The sequence below is a fragment of the Alternaria viburni genome (assembly GCF_023758015.1).
Source record: "Alternaria viburni strain BMP 2772 chromosome Unknown scaffold_33, whole genome shotgun sequence".
Classification (NCBI taxonomy): Eukaryota; Fungi; Ascomycota; class Dothideomycetes; order Pleosporales; family Pleosporaceae; genus Alternaria; species Alternaria viburni.
The window spans coordinates 64,557-84,641 of record NW_026055802.1 but is presented as its reverse complement, the minus strand read 5'-3'; the positions used below and the strand labels follow the sequence as shown (position 1 = coordinate 84,641).

At 54.4% G+C, this 20,085-nt stretch overlaps 7 protein-coding genes across 7 annotated transcripts; 4 read left to right on the top strand and 3 right to left on the bottom strand.

Moving 5' to 3' along the window:
- Positions 1-2,227: 2,227 nt before the first annotated feature.
- Positions 2,228-3,340, bottom strand: J4E79_010758 (uncharacterized protein; the record flags this gene model as incomplete). Its single annotated transcript, XM_049359591.1, has 2 exons — positions 2,228-2,774; positions 2,928-3,340. The coding sequence occupies 2 exons, from the start codon at positions 3,338-3,340 to the stop codon at positions 2,228-2,230; spliced, it is 960 nt and encodes a 319-aa protein (XP_049205893.1).
- A 3,247-nt stretch (positions 3,341-6,587) lies between these two features.
- J4E79_010757 (uncharacterized protein) lies at positions 6,588-8,016 on the top strand (the record flags this gene model as incomplete). The annotated part of the gene is made up of 2 exons (XM_049359590.1): positions 6,588-7,175; positions 7,225-8,016. 2 exons carry the CDS (start codon positions 6,588-6,590, stop codon positions 8,014-8,016), a joined length of 1,380 nt encoding a protein of 459 aa, XP_049205892.1.
- A 1,074-nt stretch (positions 8,017-9,090) lies between these two features.
- J4E79_010756 (uncharacterized protein) lies at positions 9,091-10,250 on the top strand (the record flags this gene model as incomplete). Its single annotated transcript, XM_049359589.1, has 2 exons — positions 9,091-9,932; positions 10,100-10,250. The coding sequence occupies 2 exons, from the start codon at positions 9,091-9,093 to the stop codon at positions 10,248-10,250; spliced, it is 993 nt and encodes a 330-aa protein (XP_049205891.1).
- A 2,453-nt stretch (positions 10,251-12,703) lies between these two features.
- FEN1 (Elongation of fatty acids protein 2) lies at positions 12,704-14,038 on the bottom strand (the record flags this gene model as incomplete). The annotated part of the gene is made up of 4 exons (XM_049359588.1): positions 12,704-13,225; positions 13,275-13,836; positions 13,886-13,890; positions 13,940-14,038. The coding sequence occupies 4 exons, from the start codon at positions 14,036-14,038 to the stop codon at positions 12,704-12,706; spliced, it is 1,188 nt and encodes a 395-aa protein (XP_049205890.1).
- Positions 14,039-14,519: 481 nt separating this feature from the next.
- On the top strand, positions 14,520-15,939 carry J4E79_010754 (uncharacterized protein; the record flags this gene model as incomplete). Its single annotated transcript, XM_049359587.1, has 4 exons — positions 14,520-14,727; positions 14,775-15,690; positions 15,737-15,846; positions 15,893-15,939. The coding sequence occupies 4 exons, from the start codon at positions 14,520-14,522 to the stop codon at positions 15,937-15,939; spliced, it is 1,281 nt and encodes a 426-aa protein (XP_049205889.1).
- A 713-nt stretch (positions 15,940-16,652) lies between these two features.
- On the top strand, positions 16,653-17,386 carry UBC1_2 (Ubiquitin-conjugating enzyme E2 1; the record flags this gene model as incomplete). Its single annotated transcript, XM_049359586.1, has 4 exons — positions 16,653-16,696; positions 16,853-16,898; positions 16,978-17,191; positions 17,247-17,386. The coding sequence occupies 4 exons, from the start codon at positions 16,653-16,655 to the stop codon at positions 17,384-17,386; spliced, it is 444 nt and encodes a 147-aa protein (XP_049205888.1).
- A 308-nt stretch (positions 17,387-17,694) lies between these two features.
- J4E79_010752 (uncharacterized protein) lies at positions 17,695-19,701 on the bottom strand (the record flags this gene model as incomplete). Its single annotated transcript, XM_049359585.1, has 3 exons — positions 17,695-18,318; positions 18,375-19,119; positions 19,172-19,701. The coding sequence occupies 3 exons, from the start codon at positions 19,699-19,701 to the stop codon at positions 17,695-17,697; spliced, it is 1,899 nt and encodes a 632-aa protein (XP_049205887.1).
- Positions 19,702-20,085: the final 384 nt, after the last annotated feature.

The window sequence follows — 20,085 nt, the reverse complement described above, 5'->3', positions numbered from 1 at the left end:
GATGATAGCTTCAGGAAAAGAAGTTAAGATTGATAAAAGAGTGGAGTCCGGCTAGCGGTGGATTACAAAAAAGGCAGATACGTTCAACGTAATCTGAATGAAGAATTAAGAGGAAGAGAAAGGAATGTAACCCTCAACTGCAGAACCGGAGTTTGTAATGGAACAAGCGACTGATGATGGTGAGGAAAGCAAGATATCTGAGGAATCGCATTGCCTTAAGTCCTTGGCGAGCGAATACAAGGCAAAGAGCAACCTGGTAAGGCGGCTCGTGGTTCCTCGGGCATGAAACCCACGATGAAGGCAGAGACGTCTCAAACCCACCCATACCGACATCGATAACGTCGCGCACGGGGCGCTGGCATCAACTGGCGCCCTGCCACTGACTGAGGCTGGCATGGCAGCCTCTCCGGAACGAGAATGCGCCAGGCATTGAAGAGGAGGTCCGAGAAACGGTTCGTGTAAGAGGTGTGCAAGAACCCCAATGGCGCTAACCCAAACGAGATGCGCTAGCCGCCTTTCAGGCTCGAGCCAGGCATCTTCGAAATTTTGAGGAGGACACGCTCAAACTCCTATGATGCCTTCCCATGCGCCATAACAGCAACCGAATGCACGGCAGGACTGTGTGACTGACTTCCGATATCCGTTCGTCACCACCGCAACGCCAGCGGGGAAATTTGGTTTACTCGCTGCGGCCCACTTTGCGACCCACGCCTCCTCCATGAGCCTCATTGAGCTGTCGGAAGCGATGTGCGACGTACTCGAGCAAGGTTGGTTCGTGCTGTCATTGTCTCGATTTGACGGATGTGACAGGTGACAGTTGAAGGACCACGGAGTAGCAAGTCCGCATCCTGCATCTGCACGCACTCTGTTGGATGCCAGAGGCAATCGGTCCTCTCTGCGACAACATGCGATGGCGGCAATTCTTAATCCGAGATCGATAAAGATCGATGTTTGCTGTTTGGGATGTTGCCGTGCCAAGTTGTCACGCCCACTCACCAACTCCACTGTGGACGCGGCGCCCAGACAACATGGCGACGTACCGACGTACTTCTCCACCATTAACAAGAGTGTGTATACCCATTCTCGAAGATCTGCACGCTGCTCCATCGAATCTGCAAGCGACGATGCTGCGCTTGACCCACACTCAATGACCGTGCTCGCGGCAAAAGGAACTGAGACACCTCCTGTCAAACCCCGCTACACGTTCGCTCCTTCAACGTCATGAAGGATTACGGAATCAGGGTTGCCGTATATGGCTTGGTGTCCACGGGTCGCTCGGCTTGCCTGAGGCAGGAGGTGTCTTCAGGCACGGAGGATCTACATCTGTAACCAACACCCGCAGAAACTCCTCAGGTTCCAGTCTCTGTGACGCAAATCCTCGAGGTTGGGATTCTCTGATTAACAATCTCAAGCAGGCTTACGTGCATTCTCTTCTTCGGATCTATCTCTTCCATGAATTGTACCGCGCCATCTTCGAGGAGTTGTCGCGACACCCTTCGGTCCTACTTCATCTCAACTGTCACAAGGAGGCTTACGAGCGGCGACTATACACACGCGTTCTTTCGAATGTATCAACTTCGATACCTCAGATGGTCAACTCCCAAACCCGACCACAATCATCACGACCGTCAACGCACAACTTCATGACAATCATGAGAACCCGAACAGCTCTCTGAGACAGACAGTACTGCTTTCCATTCCAGATGATCAGCCACCCCACTATCGTCCGTACTGTGTGGCTTTCAACGAAGAAGTACGAGGCAGTCGGGGTCTCCTCTACGTTGACAAGTCCGGGCAGGTCAACGGGTGCGACTGCACATATGTGTTCTGTCGGGACTATCGTCTTCCATAAAGTCAACCCCCAGGCTCTACCACCATCATCACGACCGCCAATCCACAGCTCGACGGTGATGATGATCAGTCATCCCACCATCGGCTGTGCCGCGCAGCCTTCAACGAGCGACTACAATGGATCTGGGGCTTTTCTCATGTTAACAAGATCAAGCAGGTCTACAGGTATCGACTGTACATGCGCATTCTCTCGGCTCCATCATCTTCCATACTCATAGCGATCCATTGGTGCGCGATGTCGTACTCTCTCTGCCACCCATCTCGTTTACTATTGCTGCGATGACTATGCCATACAGGCCACTTTCAACCTCTGCGACGCCTACGATGACCACACGGGAACCTACTCTCGAACGAGAACCATCGCAATACGACAGACTTAGACAGTCAACCGCCCCTCCATGACCTGTACTGCGCTGCCTTCCAAGAAAAGCTGCGCAACACTCTTGTCCTCGTTCATCTCGACCTCAATGAAGATCTCGCTTCGTCTCCCCATCTCTACACCCTGAACGATCTCGTACTTGAACGTCTTGGATGCCTCTCCTGCTGTCTGCGACAAATATGCGGCCAAATCGCTGGCGGCGCTACCGGTAGCTGGATCTTCCAACGGACCCTCGATCATCCTCGTCCTTAGCTTCGTCACGCCATGGTCGCTCGTTCCCGCCCGAACAAAGAAATATGTCCCAATGAATGTCTCGTCCCAGCCCTGATCCAGGCCCTCGACGGAGAGAGACTGGCCAGCTAGCGACACCATGCTCAGTGCCTCTTCAGATTCCAGTTCGACCAGGACAAATGTCATGCCTTTGACTATCGAGACGATGGCATGCTCATCTTTGACTTTAACTTTGCCTTGCCGATGGGCTTCAGCCAATTGCGGCTGGAGAGCGAACAAATCGTCCTTGGTGTACATCTTATTGTGGATATGACTGCATTGGTTAGCTTAGATGTATACACACCTGCAGCACCTCAGGTCGCCGAATCGCTCTCAGACCGTGGGTCTGGAACAGCCCGAGCTAACCATCGTGATGCAGACACTCTAGACAGGCCGGGGGAGGACAATGTCAAATGCAGGAACATACACGTCATGAGGGATCGAAGCCTTCGCCGTCTTCTTGCCGCAATCGTACCGCAACCCAACACGCCCAGCTTTCAGGTTGAAGCTCGCTTCTATGACACCGCTGCTGACGCCACGCTCCCGAGCCGTCCTTCCCAAGACATAGCAGGCCGTGCCCACGGTAGGGTGTCCGGCGAACGGCAGTTCTCGCGAAGTCATGAAGATGTCGACGGTCCATTGGTCCTCTGCCGCACCATCCGCGCGTTCGTGCAAGAAGGTCGTCTCCGATAGGTTGAACTCTCGCGCGATTGTTTGCTTTTGTTCCTGGCTTAGAGTCCGGCCGGGCGGGATGCGCACAATGGCCAGCGGATTTCCGCCGTATGGCTGCGAGGTGAAGACATCCACGGTCACGAAGTCGAGCTGTGAGGAGGACGCCATGGTCAAAGTATCTGAAATGACAGATTGATGTTTGGTGTTCAGTATTGCTTTGGCTTTGTAAATACGTGGGCGAGATGACTCATCAATGAACCTGCATGCTGCACCACAGGATTTCGCTACCACGCCCTACATGTCATAGAGATTTTACTTTCCAATTCCAATCCCTATTATGTGATTTCAAATCCCTCTCGCCGTGTGTGTTCGCCGTTCATTCTGATGGAGGTGTTGCTGCAGCTTGAAAGAATGGTACCAGGGACAGCCCGCCAAGCAGACCAAGGTTGTGCATCTAGAAGGCCACGTGAGGTGCGATGGCGTCGGTATCTGCCATGCTCAGGAGCACAGCCCTTTGTATCGGTCTTGGCAGTATTTTCTATCTCCGAAGGTGAGGCTGCGGTCGTGAGGCGGTGCAGTCGCTGCGCGAACACCATCCAAGGATCACTAGCTCGCCGTTACGTGTCCTTCCGGCTTGCCCGAAGAAGTACCTGAGGCGTGGCCGAGAGTACTGTAAGGTCAACCCTACCTTATGCATGCTATGATACAGCAGTGTACCTGGCTATAGTAGTATCTCCAAGCTGTCATGTCAGGAGGTTTGAAGTTGCCACATGGGCTGATGAGGAAGCTGAGTTGTGGTACTTCCCTCGGCGACTACGCACTAGCTGTCCGCGCAACGACCGTGTCACGGAGAACAGCGAGAGTGGAAACCTCCGCAGGAAACCTGATGAGATGATCGTAGAGTCGAACCAAACTTGAGAACACCAGAGAGGCTTGCATCTTCGATTCCAGATCAGAGGCCGACTACGCCACCAGGAGAAGGCATGACTACATGGCTGCCCATAGCAAGGGACTGATTTGAAATTCCACACCCTGTTTGCTTCAGCTGCCCCCCCCCCCCGTGTGCGTGGCGGCGTGAAGTCGATCTTCAATGCGCATGAATGTTGTTGCAACGATGGTGTTGCTTCCCAAAGGGGAAGCAATTTTGGGCCGCAACGAATGAGACACTGCAACGTTAGGTGTGGAGACGAAACGGGGCATGCTGGCCACGGTCTGCCCAGGTGCGAGCAGATCGACGCGGAGATTATTTTCAACGGTCTTTATCGATTCGTACAAACGCATCCTGGCATTGTTGTGCTAGCTGCGTTTGTTCCTGCGCGGCTGTGGGTTGTTGAGGAGAACCACCGGCGTTTGTACCCGCGGCTGAGTGGCCTGTGAGGAGATTGTCAGACGGTATGGCGTCAAAGGTCAGCGCAAAGGGACCAACAGCTCGTCAATCTGGCGATGTGCAGTACGATCGCACAGCTTCGATCGATGAAATGAGTAATCTCGGCTCGTGTAACGATGGGGTTGCCCTCGGCCTCGCAGTGTGTGGTCTGCAAGCGAGGAGGAGCACTGATGCTAGTACACAAGACTGCTAGGAGTCAGGACGATCCTTTGCGTTACCTTTACGAGTCCGATCTCGAACGCGTACATGCTGCTGCACCGCGGCCCAAGGCCATGAGCATGCAGTCTACACCTGTTGGTACCTTAGGTATACTCGAGGGGCCTCAATCACATGCATCGGAATCTGTCCGACGGCAGCGGGCGAGATTTCCACCCATCTCCTAAATCATAGTGTGCGGAAGCAAGATTTTGACATGTCAAGCGCGTCGCGTTGTTTGTTGACATGCGATAGCAGGCGCTGTTATGGTGCTTTTTGTGATATGAGCAATCTTTTATCGGAGCTGCAAACACCCCACTCGGCTGCAGGCTTGCACAACGGGGGCAGGGGCCGTGGGCGGTGATAAGTTCGCATGGCTGCAGCTCCGAGTCTGCAAGGTACATCGCGTTTGCGAATGTGCGAGCTCAAGGATACGAGTCGTGAATCTAGGCTACAAGAGCCAAGTTCAGAGGTTTCATCGTCAACGGGCCTGCCGCGCCGCATCCTCATCGCTACACATTGCCACAATATTGTCGAGATGACGCGGATCATGAGGATTCGGGTTAGGTTCGTGAACATCCAACTTTGCCATGTTTCTGTGCCTGAAGGTTGGGTTTTGCATTGCGAGGTCAAAATGCCGATGCAGGCCCAACCCTGTCCTCTGACAGTTGCAGCTACGGCGACGTCCTTATTGGTAGTGCGGAAGAATCGAAAATGGGGTTGCATGTGCATGTGCATTCTGCAAGGTCCAAGTGCTCTCGAGGGGACATGCATCGGCACCCAGGATGATGCGGTCGAGTCCCAAGTGGAGACTGCATCGTCGGTGAATTGAGTTAGGGCGGCGCAGAGTTCGCGTGCGGTTGGGCAGACGCAGCACGATTCAGAAGCCACCAAAGCAGACCTCGGAATGTCGACAGCGGCGGACCCTTTGCGGCCAGGATCAGCCTGTGCTCTGGTGCTTCTCCATGTTTTGGTTCGACCATGGTACTGCTGTTGGCGCCCTGAGAGTGACGTCTCAGGGTCCTCAGGGGACGGCCGGAGATGCACGTCGTACCAGCGCGACTGTAAGCATAGCGCGAGGCGACGATTGGGAGCAACTGTGCCAGCTGTGCCTGACTCGGGGCGGGGTCGGCAAGCCTGACGCACTCGAGCTGCAAGGCGTTGCTGTGAGATGGCTAGGCCGTCTTGGTGGTGGTTCTCGGGGAAGCTGGAAGCCCCTGTCACTGACGCCACTCATGCAAGTGCGAAAGCGACCATCACGGGCCCTCGCTCAGGGATCATGAGAAGAAGCGTTGACTAGAGCAAACGCAAAACCCTTTCTGTATACCTACCCGACGTCTGCCCGTTCCAGCCCTCTGCGATCGTCTGCTCCTCATAACCCCGTCCTACACCACCACTGCCACTTGACCCTGCACCGCTGTGTTTGTCCTTCTTTTTTGCTTACCGTGCTCATAACCGCCTGCCCCGTCGCACACTGCAACGCCGACCACACTGGACTTTCCACCATCAACCTTGCCTGGAGCGACTCGACGTATCACCATCTGCCTGCACGTCCGCACTGTCTGCTGTGCTTGATATCCTGCCTCTCCGGTCGCGCCTTCCTTTCTTCTCGTCAAAGCTACGACCACCCCACCAAACCCCACGCGCCGCCCGCTAGCCCATCTCCCCCGGGCCGCCTTTTCTCCTCGTCAACACCCTCAACTCCAACCTCGCTCTCGCTTCTCGGGGATCGCATTCCGCTCTTTGCTTTTCTGCGATACGCGCAACTCTAGCGCTGCGCCATCGCCGGGACCCTTCGCATCCATACGCCACACCTTTCACGTGCTCTTCAAAATGGCATCAAATCATTCCCGGAGCGCGTCGGACGAGAACCACAACTCAATGGCATACATTCTCGAACACGTATTACAGTACCCTGGCAGCTACGACATCCCTCTCAAGACCATGTACGAGCTCAACCGCGTGGACCGCGCCCAACCCATCCCCAAGAACTACACCAAGTCTGGCAACACATCACCAATTTCCAGCTCATTCGCATGGAACACCACAGAAGCTGCGACCATGAGCTTCACCTCGTCGTTGATGAACCAGCTCAAAGCGTTACCCACACGGACCAGCGCACTGCCACCCGCCTTCATCGTAAACTTTGTGACCCGCACCTTCATGCCCGAGCCAGCTGATGTCGACTGGAGCCAAGCTTTGACTGCGCTCGACTACCTGAAAGATTTGGAGACACGACGACGCAGAGAGATGGCTACCACGTTCGAGGCCCTTGACGTCCACAGGGATACATGGGACGCCGACATGGCCCGTGTCGCTGAAAAGGCACCTGGCATCGCACTCTGGATCAACAACCTCGAAGGCAAGAACCGGAAAGCTGAGTCGTACTACGCTCAGCTATGGGTCGGGCTCCGCCGATGGGTATGTTATCTATCTTCCTTCTCACGTGATCTCAACTAACATGAAGCAGATCATGATCAACCATCTCTCTGACGAAGAGTTCAACAAGCTCAACTGCATTAGCTATCTCAACACCCTCTTTCCTCCTGTCCATGCCCAGACCAAGCTCCCCTCGCAGTTCCTGAACCACGAAGCTCTGAAAGAAGAACGCCAGATCTTCTTTGAACTGATTAGCCAGGTGCAGAGGAGGGGACCTGATGTCTTACTTCCTCTCATCAACCGGGACAAGCGCCCGGAAGACCAGACTGGCTGGCCCACCGTCCAGAGGATCGTTGACAAGTACCTTCGCGTCGCGCAGAACATGATTCAAGACTGCATCGCTACTCACGGCCCAGAGTCGTTTGATCGCTACATGAACGGACCTGGCAAAGAGAAGAAGCATGACTCCGGTGTCAGTTTTGGTTCCGAGCGCCGGCCCAGCGTACAATCTAGCGTGCACGAGAGGCAGTCGCCCGAGCCCATGCTCAGCTACACCCCGTCCATCAAGGGTCTCAGCAAGCTTGAGAGGATTACTCGCGAGTTCAAGCGCATGCGAGTCAAGCCCCGGCCCGAAGTCGAAGAGATAACGCAATTCAATCAGCGGGCCGCCGCTGACCACATTCCCCAGACAGGTGCGAATGCTGGAAAGAAGTCGCTCAAAAAGGCCCGATCTCTCGCCAGCCTCAAGTTCGGCAACGGCAGCTCGGCGTCTTTGGCTAGCAGAAAGGGCAGCGATGCTCTGGCATTCGACGCCGACGAGATGAAGAAGCATCGCGCGATATACGAGGCCTCGGTCAGCAAGAGCACCCACGCCCATGCGTAGACGGCGGAGCAGCTGTTCACAACGGCCTTTACGACCTCACGACGACTCGTATCACCACGAGTCAATGTAGTATGTTCACATGCGCTCACGACTCCACGGCTCATACCGCGCTATTCGGACCGATGGGCAACGCGATGCCTAGACAACATGGAGACCTGCCATCGCCGCAAAAGCATGCAGGCGTTCCGAGTCGTTTTATTAAAGTACCCCATTGTTTTCTTTTCCGGCATTGCGAAGATGTCCCGACGTCTCGCTGCCGCCGTCAGTTGTATGACCTTTCTTAGCGGGCGTTGTCAGAAGCAATACCTTCGCGGGTCAAAATTTCTATTTTCATGTTAGTACATTCAGTTCATGTGATCTATGACGGATAAAGCATGGCGTTCAGGAAACAGGGTGCATGGCAAATGGCGTACTACAACGAATTGTTTTTGGAAGCATGTTTCTTTTCTTCGGCTGTACATACGAAAAGGCACGCGACTGCGTTGCTGCGGAACACGCATCGATATCCGAGATACTTAGTGTAATTGTGTCGTCTCAGACATGGAGGAGTAATGGATAATACACACACATCACAATCAGCTTGTTTGAGCATGGCGCGTGTATTGCATTCGTGTTATTGGCGGCCTTGCCCTCAGGTGAGGAGCGAGGCCGCGCAGGAACGAGGCTGCCGTTGCTGACCTTCCGTATTGAACCTCATGGTTTCACGCAAAGGATTGCCTTGTGCTCGCGTAGACGTCGCAGCATGGGATTAGCAAAGTTTGTTTTGCAAAATCAATGGAACTCGACTCAGGACCCTGGCGTACGTAAACTTTGTTTTTAATCACACTGCCCACTGAGCCCGCAGCTGTTCCCACATGCGTCTGCACGCACAACAACAACAGGGTAAGCCGCCCCCGCCACGCCTTGCCGCATGCAGCCCGGGTTCGGGTGCCCGTTGCAACGCCAGTGGACACTGGACAGGACGTGGAATCCTTCACGTGCATTTCGGCGGGCAGGCGAGAATGCACTCGCATCACATCCCCCCGGCTTGGAAGGGCCCCGAAGCTAACCGTCGACGCAAGATCAGCACCCGATATGGCAACACGCATCCCGAACGCGGACCCGACTTCTGACGACGCCCGCCATGCCGACCGCCCGTCACCTGCGCACGCGTCAGACGCGCCTGAAGCAGCCTCATCCGCGACGCGTCGCCGTCCGACGTCCCCCGTCGCCGCCGCACCCCCCAGACGCACCTTCTTCGACCCCTGGAACAGCTCCAGTACCGGCCATCAGCGCGCGGAGAACCGCCTCGGAGGCTCCACTTCATGGCGCGCCTCACGGAGCCTCAAGCTGGGCGAGCAGTTCAGGGCTGGCAGGGACGGTGGCAAGAGAGTCGCGGATACGGTGGGCGCAGGGAGTGAGGACTTTGGCAAGGATGGCCGCAAGGACAACGGCAGCTGGGAGAAGGGCGCAAAGGGTCTGAGGACCGGCGGACAGAAGAGCCTGGCCGAGGTATGGGCTGCGAGCAAGGCCGGCAGCAGCAGAAAGCCATCACAGGAGAAGGACGAGGGTACTGCAACTGTCTCTAAGCATGCGCCCTCAGACGTGGGAACCGACTCAGACACGCACCCCCAGAGCGACGTCTCCTCAGCCTCGTCAAAACCTTCCGAAAAGCAGATCTTCACCGGCCTCTGTTTCTACCTCAACGGCTCCACCGCCCCTCTAGTCTCAGACCACAAGCTCAAGCAGCTCTGCGCTGCCCATGGCGCTAGCCATTCGATATCGCTCGGCCGCCGAACCGTAACGCACGTCATACTTGGTCGAGTAAACTGCATTGGCAGTGGGGGTGGTGCAGGCGGCGGCCTAGCAGCAAGCAAGATGCAGAAGGAGATTACTCGCACAGGTGGCAAGGCTGTCAAGTTCATCAATGCGGAATGGTAAGTCGCCAGCAAAGTAAGCCTTTGGGCTTGCGCATCTCCCGTCCGTCACAGCTTGTCCGGCTGTTTCACACGCGATTGCGCATGTGATTGGGTTTATGCACAACATATACATGCCCTCTGTCAAGACAATGTTTAGGATATTGACTGATTGACACGTTGAACAGGGTTCTAGACAGCATCAAAGCCGGCCGCCGCCTCCCAGAGTCTCGCTATTCCCCGCTGAAGCTAGCGCACCAGTCTCAGAGTAGCGTACTGGGTATGATGCGCATTGGTGCTACGAGTTCGAAGCAGCAGCAAGAGCAGCAGCAGGGATGAGAACCCAACCTCGCTTTCCCTTGTCACCAGCAACCACGCAACTCTCGCCGGATCGACGACATATTACCCCGTTGAGCAACTCGCCTGACTTGTGTAATATCCCTGGACGCAATACACACAACGATGAGTAAACCCGCGAACATGAATAGATATCAAAGATACCCACATCCCAAAGCAGTAAAAAGCCTGTCCAAGAACCCTTGAATCACGCCTACCGCTCAGCAAACTTTCCCTTTTCCAGCGTCCCAAAAACGCGCATCACTTCACATGATAAGTGCTAATGTACATGCCACGCGAGTATATTCACCGGCCGGTGTAGATCCACACATTTGCAGCATGCAGCAACTGAAACGTTGTCTGTGGGGAAGTTCGTCCGGGACCCGCGTTCGCGCATGTGTCGATCAATCAACCAACATGTTCTTGTCTTTCGACCAAACCACCAACGCTGTCGTGCAAGACCCTGGACCCTTGGAAACTCTAAGTGGCGCGATAACGTGGCGCGATTTTTCGGGGCTAGTCGGTTCGTTAGGGTTGCGTTCGGCTTGCGCTATACCTGCCGTGGGTTTTCCGTGGGACGGCATCGCTGATGTGCTGAGTTGGTTACGTTTGATGCATTCTTTATCTGATTGTGAGGGAGGAGTGGATGGCTATAATATTGGCTTATTCTGTGCTAGCGCAATGTAGTCCATGAACATCTTTCATACCTATCTACCCGCGTACATTGCACACCAAATGAACAAAGACCAAACCGAAAACCTGTTCTCCAAAAACTCTCCGCGGCTCACGTTGCAACCGAACAACATCAGGCAGGCCAGCCGACCGACCAGTCTACTCCCTTAACAAACGCAACTATGAACCACTCTAACGCGGATGCATCCGTCAATAGCGCAAACGCAGGCATCCGTGGATGTGTCAACGCTGGCGCGACGGCTGCAAACAGCACTGGCGTGAACTCTTTCTGCTCTATCCATCCGTTTATCCATCCGTCAGTCAGTCAGATGTCATGTCACATCCACGTCAACGCCAACGCCAGCGTCAGAACGTAACGTCCCCCACCTGAACCTTCTAGCTCCCACGCCTCGTTTCGCCTTGTTGATGGTTGATGGTACCTTGGTGAAAATAACCTGGTACCGAAGTTTTCCCGCTTGTTTCGAACCAAACCAAACCAAACCAACGTTACCTAGAAGGAGAGAGAATTAAGGTTGAGTGGTTCATTTGCCCGGTTCAACGACTGTTAGCTGAGTCTAGGTTCGATGTGGTAGTGCGTGCGCTTGCGTGGCTCCTACTCCTACAGCGGCGGTGGTGGGATAAGCCGGATGAACAAGGACAGGTAAGTGCTGAACTGCTGGACCCTGGATGGATGGGCATGTCATGGCAGGTAAGTTCCGCGTTGTCGTTCGCCCGTTCTTTTATCGTTTCAGGAAGCGTGTTTCGTGACGGGCGTGACTCGTTACGAGGATGCGTGGATGGATGGATGGATGGATGGTTCCGTGGGAGGGGGGGTATTGTTACGGGTTTATCCTGTGTTGACTTTGCTGGGATGGGAAGGGGTGGTATTTTCCATCTCACTTTTTGGCGCACATAGAGCATCGAATGTGATGAATTCAGATGGTGAGTGATGGGATTGCTAGTCGCTCTTGCCCGGGCAGTTGTGCCGCTAGGGTAGCGTGTTGTGATAGTTTGGTAGGAGACGTTGGAGATATAGAGTTTGGTTCGCCGGGTTACTTGCATTCCGTCTTGCGATGACGATGGTGATGGTTGTAGGTTTGGTGTGATGTGCAGTAGTAGTAAGAATAGGGTAACGGGCATTGGGAGTGATGTCAGAGGTAAACTTGGTGAAGGTAGGCGAAATCTATAGTTCTGGATGTTGTGATGAGAAGGATTGTAATTGGATCTGTTGATAACGTGTTGCGCATCCTTACGGTCAGTTATGAACAGGTTGGAGTAGTATAATCAATTTGGGAAATACGCAGATGTGGACACAGCACTCTTTAGATCATTGATACCTCTTCGTATCGATGGTATACTTATAGAATTGTTGAGATAATTATTTGAATGTTCTCTTTGGAGAAGCGAAGGAAACCTCGGGCTCGCAGATGTGGAAACAGTGTAACACAAGGCGAGAGTAGATGCCCAACTCCATGTTGAGGTGCATACCGAGACATGAACCTAGATACATTGTACGAAGAAACAAAAAGGTAGACATCCTGCCAAACGATAAGCAGGCACATAGTCATCTGAATTAGGGATTATGCGTGTGACAATGTTGTTAGATTCCTTTGGTTTCATATAGATCGAAGCTACATGTCGAGATACCATGATGTAGACATGGTATAACGAACCACATACTTATCATATGCCTTGCAAACGCCGTAAGCCCACCGGTATCACTATCCCATAAACGCCCTTTTCGCGCAAAACCCGGTGCTCCGTCCCCGTCTCACAACATCTCTCTAACCAGCAGTCCTCGGCTTAGCCTTGGCCTGCTTCTTCGCCTTCGCATCAGCCTTTTGCTTCTTCTTCTTTTCCTCAAGCTTCTCCTCTGCCTTGCGCTTGAGACTAGCCTTCTCCTCAGCGGTCTTCTCAATCGGCTTGAAGAAGCCCTCTAGTCTGCTCTGCTGCGCCGTCTTCATGTTCTTCTGTAGCTTGGCTGCTCCGTTGCGCACCCTGTCTTCGTTGAAGTGCTTCTCCTCGACCAGGAACTTGACGAGACCTTCTACATCTGGGGCTTCCCACTTGAAATCGCATTCTGGGTCGTCGGCGGGGCGCACGTCGGGCTCGAGGAAGAGGAGGCGCGCATCGGCGAACGGCCAGTCGTCGGGAATGGTGAGCTTCTTGGAGGATTGGGACTTGATGTGTTCGACGACGCCTTCGAGGTCCGTGTGCTCACGGATGAGTTTGAGGGCGGTGCTTGGCCCGATGCCTTTGATGGGGTCGAGATAATCGCAACCGAGGAGGATACAGAGATCGATGAACTGACAGTGATTAGTATATGATACGTTCGAGGTAGTGATCTATCCGTACCTGCTTCCGCTCCATGTTCAGGCCTTCGAGCACCTTGTCCAGGTGGATTTCCAGAATGGGCTCTTTGCGCTGCTCGCTGAAGGTCAAGTGTCGCAGCAGGATGGGTGAATCGAAAGTAAGCGTGTCCATATCCTCTGAAGCAGCGGCGTACACCTTGCCTCCTCTCGCCAACGTAGCACACTGAGCTTCAGCCTCGGTGGGTGCGACAATGTACGGAATGCCCATGAGCTTGAGCAAGCGCTGGCACTCCTCGTTGTGCTCCCTCGTGACCCTGACTGTCCGCCGCGAGAACTTCTCAACATCCTCCGCTGTACCAGTCTCCTTCGCCTCTTCAGCCGCCGCGTGTGCCTCTGTCTTGCGCTGGAAACGCTTCGCGAGCTCGCCGGACTTGAGTTTGGGTGGAGCGCCATCGAAGACGTAGAGGGGCTTGATGCCGTTGTCGACCATGCGCATTGTGCGGTAGAAGAGACCCATGAGATGTGAAGTGGTTTCACCCGTCTCGCTCATGAGCTGCTGGCCATCGGAGCGGACCGCGATGAGGAAACTGTAGATGCTCATAGATCTACACAGTATTAGATGGGAGAGCAATAGAGGGGTTTAGATATGCATACGCATCCTGAGTATGTTAGCAATCGACCGCAGAGGGAAGACGACAGCAGACGTACTATAGCGACTTTGCGTCCAAACTGGTTCTTGATCTCGCCCTTCTTGACGGCCTCTGGCGCATGCTCCTCAATGAGCTGGTACAGGTGTTTGATACCCATGGCGACTACTTTCCCCTGACAGTTGTATTAATCGAAGAGGTTTGAGGTGCTGTTGGCCCAGAGCGTTGTGTGTAGAAGCGTAGGCGACTGCGTGGTGGCTGGAGAAAGTGACGCCAACGATCGTCACGACGCGTTCGCGTCTCACCGCGCGCAATCACGGTCTACATTTCTTGGCGTCGCTACCCCACATTGGCCTGTCATCGCTTAGTGAGGCTCTGCATGCATTCCAGGCGATGCATCTCGCATCTGCTATCTGCAACTCGTGATCCCGCCAAATCCTTCAATTGCCGCGTGTCTGGAGTGATGATGCTAGCTTTCTTGCCACCGCGGAGTGCTTCCGAACCGCCTGCCGCGGTTCTTTCAACGGTGGGACTTCCGAGGCCAACTTCATCCAATTACGCAGATTCTCGTGAGAAACCGGGTATAACTGTCACTTTTGTGTAGCTGAGACACTTTCCACATTCCTGATAACGACTCCAAAATGCTGCGACCAACCTACAGACATGCCGCCAGGCAATTGCGCACCCCACTCCGGTCTGCGGCCCTCGGCAAGCGGTACCTACATGCTCCCGTCAAGTTTGACTGGCAAGATCCATTGAACACAAGCAACTTGTTCACAGAGGAAGAGCAAGCCATCTCGGAAACAGCAGAGTCATATTGCCAAGAGCGCATGCTCCCGAGAGTGCTAGGTACATATACCGTTGTGGGGAGTCTGGAGCTAGCTGACGTGTTACAGATGCATACCGCAATGAGGACTTTGATAGGAAGATCATCACGGAAATGGGCGAATTAGGGCTACTGGGTGCAAGCATTCAGGGCTATGAGTGCGCCGGAGTCAGCAGTGTTGCCGCAGGTCTGATCACAAGAGCTGTGGAGAGAGTCGATTCTGGATATCGTTCCGGCTACTCAGTCCAAAGCTCACTGGCCATGGGAGGTATCGAGGAGTTTGGATCGGAAGAACTGAAGGAGCGCCTCCTACCCAAGATGGCCAAGGGCCAACTGCTGGGCTGCTTTGGTCTGACTGAGCCAAACCACGGATCCGATCCAGGCTCTCTGGAGACAACTGCTAAGCCACATCCGACTAAGAAGGGCTACTACTCACTGTCTGGATCAAAGACGTGGATCACAAACTCGCCCATTGCCGATGTTCTCCTTGTCTGGGCGAAGCTGCAGGAGACTGGCAAGATCCGTGGCTTTGTCATTGAGCGCGACCAATGTCCACCGGGTACTCTCGAGACCCCGCCAATCAAGCACAAGAACGGTCTGCGGGCGTCCATTACCGGCATGATCCAGCTTGATGAGTGTCCCGTGTCCGAAGCAAACATGTTCCCAGAGGTTGAGGGTTTGAAGGGACCCTTCAGCTGTCTGAACTCGGCCAGATATGGCATTGCCTGGGGGACTATCGGTGCTCTCGAGGACTGCATTGCAAGGACCCGAGAGTACGCCCTCGAGAGGAAACAGTTCAAGAACAACCCGATTGCCAAGTACCAGCTTGTGCAGAAGAAGCTAGCTGACGCGACGACGGATGCTGCATACGGAATCCTGGCCGCCCACCAAGTCGGAAGGCTCAAGGACGAGGGCAAAGCTGCACCTGAGATGATCTCTATGATCAAGAGACAGAACTGTGACCGGGCTTTGATCAACGCGCGAACGTAAGTAGCACCAAGCGCTTGTTCGACATGTACTGACTGTGAGCAGACTGCAAGAAGTGTTTGGCGGAAACGCAGTATCCGACGAGTACGGGATCGGAAGACATGTCGCCAACTTGTTTGTGACGCAGACATATGAGGGCCAAAGCGACATCCACTGTGAGTACAATCAAAACGTGTCTCGACTCTGACTAACCTGCATCAGCTTTGATCCTCGGTCGCGCAATCACAGGTCTGCAAGCATTCTGCTAATGGTGAAATATGCTCGGGTTGTTGCTGTACTACCAACAAGTATACGTAGAAGCGCACCCAATCACAGGCAACATGTCAGCTGTAGGCGCCTAGCGGTGGTACGCATGCAGGCAATGTTTATTTAGAAGTAAATGCATATCAAACCCGGCGACTCTTGCCTCGAACGCGGCAAGTATCACATCTGATTGCTCGTATCCACAGTGCCGTTCGCCACCCGAGTAAAGGCTTCGCTACCGCCCAATGCGTGGTGACTAAGTGAGGTCAGAAGCAGCGTGAATGTCCATGTCAGCCTTGAGGCATCTTCTCCAGGCTTCGATAGGTTGCCACCCAGCGCGGTTGCTGGGTAGAAACGCTCGGTGGAAATGTGGGCAGCGACAGTTGGGCGGTCAGCTTGTCTCGCCTCGTGCGGTTGGCTCCTCACACATGATAAATACAAACGCCCCTGCTCCAGCCCCATCGTGCAAAACATCGTGCACCTACAGCGTGACCGTCTTTGTCCTCGCATAGAGTCAGAGGTGAGTGAGTTAAAGAGTGGCGGATGAGGTTCCCGCGCTGACACGCCGCACTTGCTTTCTTTGGATCCCCGCCGCTAACTAACCGCCTTGCCTGCGCAGACATCCCACTTCAACTCTTCAACACCAACTCGCTCGACCCCGACACCCGCGATACCCGTCACCACCACTCCACACACCACACACACACACACCGCAGCCATGGCTCTCAAGCGCATCAACAAGGAGTTGACCGATCTCGGCCGGTACGTGACCTATCTCCCGGCCCTCGTGGCTGGCGGCGAGGCTCGCTGTTTTGCTTGCACGGCCACGACCGCATGCGGGGCCCTCAAGCAAGGCCGCAACGCCGTCTCCCTGCCGAACACGACGAGAAGAACATTTAGCTGACATGACACCCCTAGTGACCCTCCCTCTTCCTGTTCAGCTGGCCCCATCGGAGATGATCTGGTACGTCACTCTTCTGCAAGACAGCCACGCGGCTGGGCGAACGAAAAACTACACTGGACACGACACTAACAACACGCAGTTCCACTGGCAAGCAACCATCATGGGTCCCGGCGACTCACCATATTCCGGCGGTGTCTTCTTCCTAGCAATCCACTTCCCAACCGACTACCCCTTCAAGCCCCCGAAGGTCAACTTCACCACCCGCATCTACCACCCCAACATCAACTCCAACGGCAGCATCTGCTTGGACATTCTGCGAGACCAATGGAGCCCTGCTCTGACCATCTCGAAGGGTGCGTAACCCGAGTCCCCTACCTCGAGTAGAATACATACTAACAAAATCCACAGTGCTGCTGAGTATCTGCTCGATGCTGACAGACCCAAACCCCGACGACCCGCTCGTCCCCGAGATCGCACACGTCTACAAGACCGACCGGTCCCGCTACGAATCGACGGCGCGCGAGTGGACCCGAAAGTACGCCATCTAGGCCCTCGAAGCGCAACAAAGGAGCGTCAAGACTGGGTGCGGCGGAGAGCGTGTCTTTTGTCGTTAGCATCTGCGAAAGGGAGGCTAGGATGATGGTTGTTAGGGGCAGACTTTCATGGTAGTGACTGATGGGGGGTTTTACACTTGTACTACGGCATGCATGCTGGACTGGGGTTCATAGCATCTGGCTATTATCACTCTTACCACAACAGGCTCGATTTCTTCTCTGATGTTCGACTTGAGTCGCGTGCTTGTTTGTGATTACTGTGATGATTGAATGTAATGATATTCTATAACATTGGCAAGCGACTAGGCCTTCTTCGCTTCATCGCCTTGTCCGTCTACACTATCTTTACTTGTCTGCGGACCCTCCACTGCAGGCATACCCATACCCAAGATCGAAGACATGGTATCACCATGGTCTAGTATCGACGTATTTTGCGCTTCTTCCCTCAACAGCCGAGTCTTCTCCTCGGCCAGCCTCTTCCACTCCCTATCCCGCTCTTCCTTGGCTACTCGCAGCCTGGCCTCTTCCTCTTCCATCGTCTTCAGTGTATTCTCCTCCACATCCTCCTCCACAGAGTCCTTCAACACCTCTTCATCTACTGCGTCTACTACACTTTGCCATCCACCCTCTCTAACCTCCTTTGCCAATTGAGCAAGGTCCTTTTGTTCCCTCTCCACCCACTCGCGACCGTAGTTTTGTAGTTTCCTGCGACGTTCGAGTTGCAGCATGTAGGATGGGCCTACGAGAGGGCAGAGTATGGAGGCTCGCTTGTTGAATTTGATGTCGAGGAGGAGGTTCTTGTGGAGATCGCGCAAGGTGGCTTGGACGTGCTTGATGGCTATGCCTTTGCGGCCGAGGTCGTTGGTTTCGTCGGCGGGGTCGCGGAGGGAGAGCATGTAGGAGGGGAGGGGTTTGGTTTCTCCGCTCTGTGTGGTGGTTAGTATGATGGAAGATGTGAAGAGGAAGTTGGGCGATTTCATACCTGTAGCCGAGCCCTCTGCGTATCCGTGAGGACAGGGTGTTTTGCCTTGTCGAAGAGGTAGGCTGGTTCGATAGACACACCGTGCTTCGTCGTGTCGAAGTTGCCCCAGAAGTCGAGGAAGTGGAGGAGGGCATGCGCAGAGTCTTGCGGTGGCTTTGGTGCATGCTTGATGCTGGCGACGACCATCATGAAGAGCGAGTAGGAGCCAAAACCGCCCCGGAATACGTCTGACAAGCCGCGTGTATCGAACATGGTCTTGACTACCCAGTACAGCTCTCGCAGATAGGGTATCTTTTCCATGTACTCCTGCATGGTGACCCTCGAGATGGATGTATCGTTCGAGAGCACAACCTGCACATCCAAGCCCGATTTGCGGTCCTGCGCGGCGACGAGAGGATAGCGCGCGTGACGAATCGCGGCCAGTAGGTATGCTCCGTTCTTATTGAATACCGTCCAATATAACTTACTCAGAAGACGTGTTCCCTTCTTACGCTCTTTCGTATCTGGCGGGAATTTTGGCACATGCGCGGGGTCTGACGGTTGCGACTTTAATACCAGCCTGAAGTCTATGTCGGACAGAGGCATGGCTATGCCAGTCCGTTCAGAGCCAAACACTTCGATGTTGTATTTTGGAAGAAACTGTTTAACCTGTCTCTGCACCTGTTCGATGAGGTGCTTCCGCGCGGCCGTTTCGTAGCGATCGGGTTGTGTGTATTTGTAGAATCTCTCGATTTCTGATTGCAGACTGGACCTCGACTTAGCATGACATTACGAGTGAGGGTCGCTTAGGGATGTACCGATCCATGCCTGTCATTGTTGGCTCTCCCTCCATGTTCACACACCATGGAAGTGCGGTTTCTCTGACCTTCCCGACAACGATGGGCCGCACAACTACGCCCTCGTAGTCTTGCGATTTTGCGAACGCGTCTCTGGCAGTCACCAGCTGATCCTGGTACTCGTCGTTCGAGGGAGTAGGCATTGTCCGCTTCAGGTGCTTGTTTTTAGCGATCGAAACCTCGACCTTGCTGGACAGCCAGCGCCCTTTGACCGTGGTCATTCTCCTCACGGGCAATTGCTTTGCCTCTGCATTCGGCGGTTCTGCCGCATTGTCGGTGACTACTTCGCTAGCTTGGGCATCGCGAGCATGAGTATTATCACCCTTGCTACTTGAATTCGCGCCATCTTGTGCAGTTTCTGTCGCAGTAGAAAGTTGGCGCCGGTCGCGGGGTCCTGGCGAGCCAGGTTGGACAAAGTGCTGCCATAGCGCAAGGGACGGATTGAAGCGGTTATGGGCGCGACATATCAGCCGGGTACGCGAGAGTTGCATTAGGCCCGGGGAGATAACGACGACTCGCAATGGGGCAAGGTGGTGGTTGTGCTCACTCTACACGAATCTTCTGCATGCATCTTCGCGTGCACTATGCCAAGCATCTAGTCCGCTTTGGGCCGTCGAGTCGACGGCGGAGGATGCCAGGCACTCCCGCGGGCATGCTGCATTACCAGTCGCTCTCGTATGCACCCGGCCGTTGGACACGTTTATTGCTAGCCCTGCGTCTGCCATGTCCCATGATATATCGAGGGCAATTGTGAAAGTGGCCAGACTGCCCCCAATACCCCACAGGCACTGCAGAGGCCCCAAGGCGTCTCCGTCGGTCCACTTGCAGCACTTGCGCCGGCCCACACCCTCGTCCGATATGAAAGCTGCCTGACA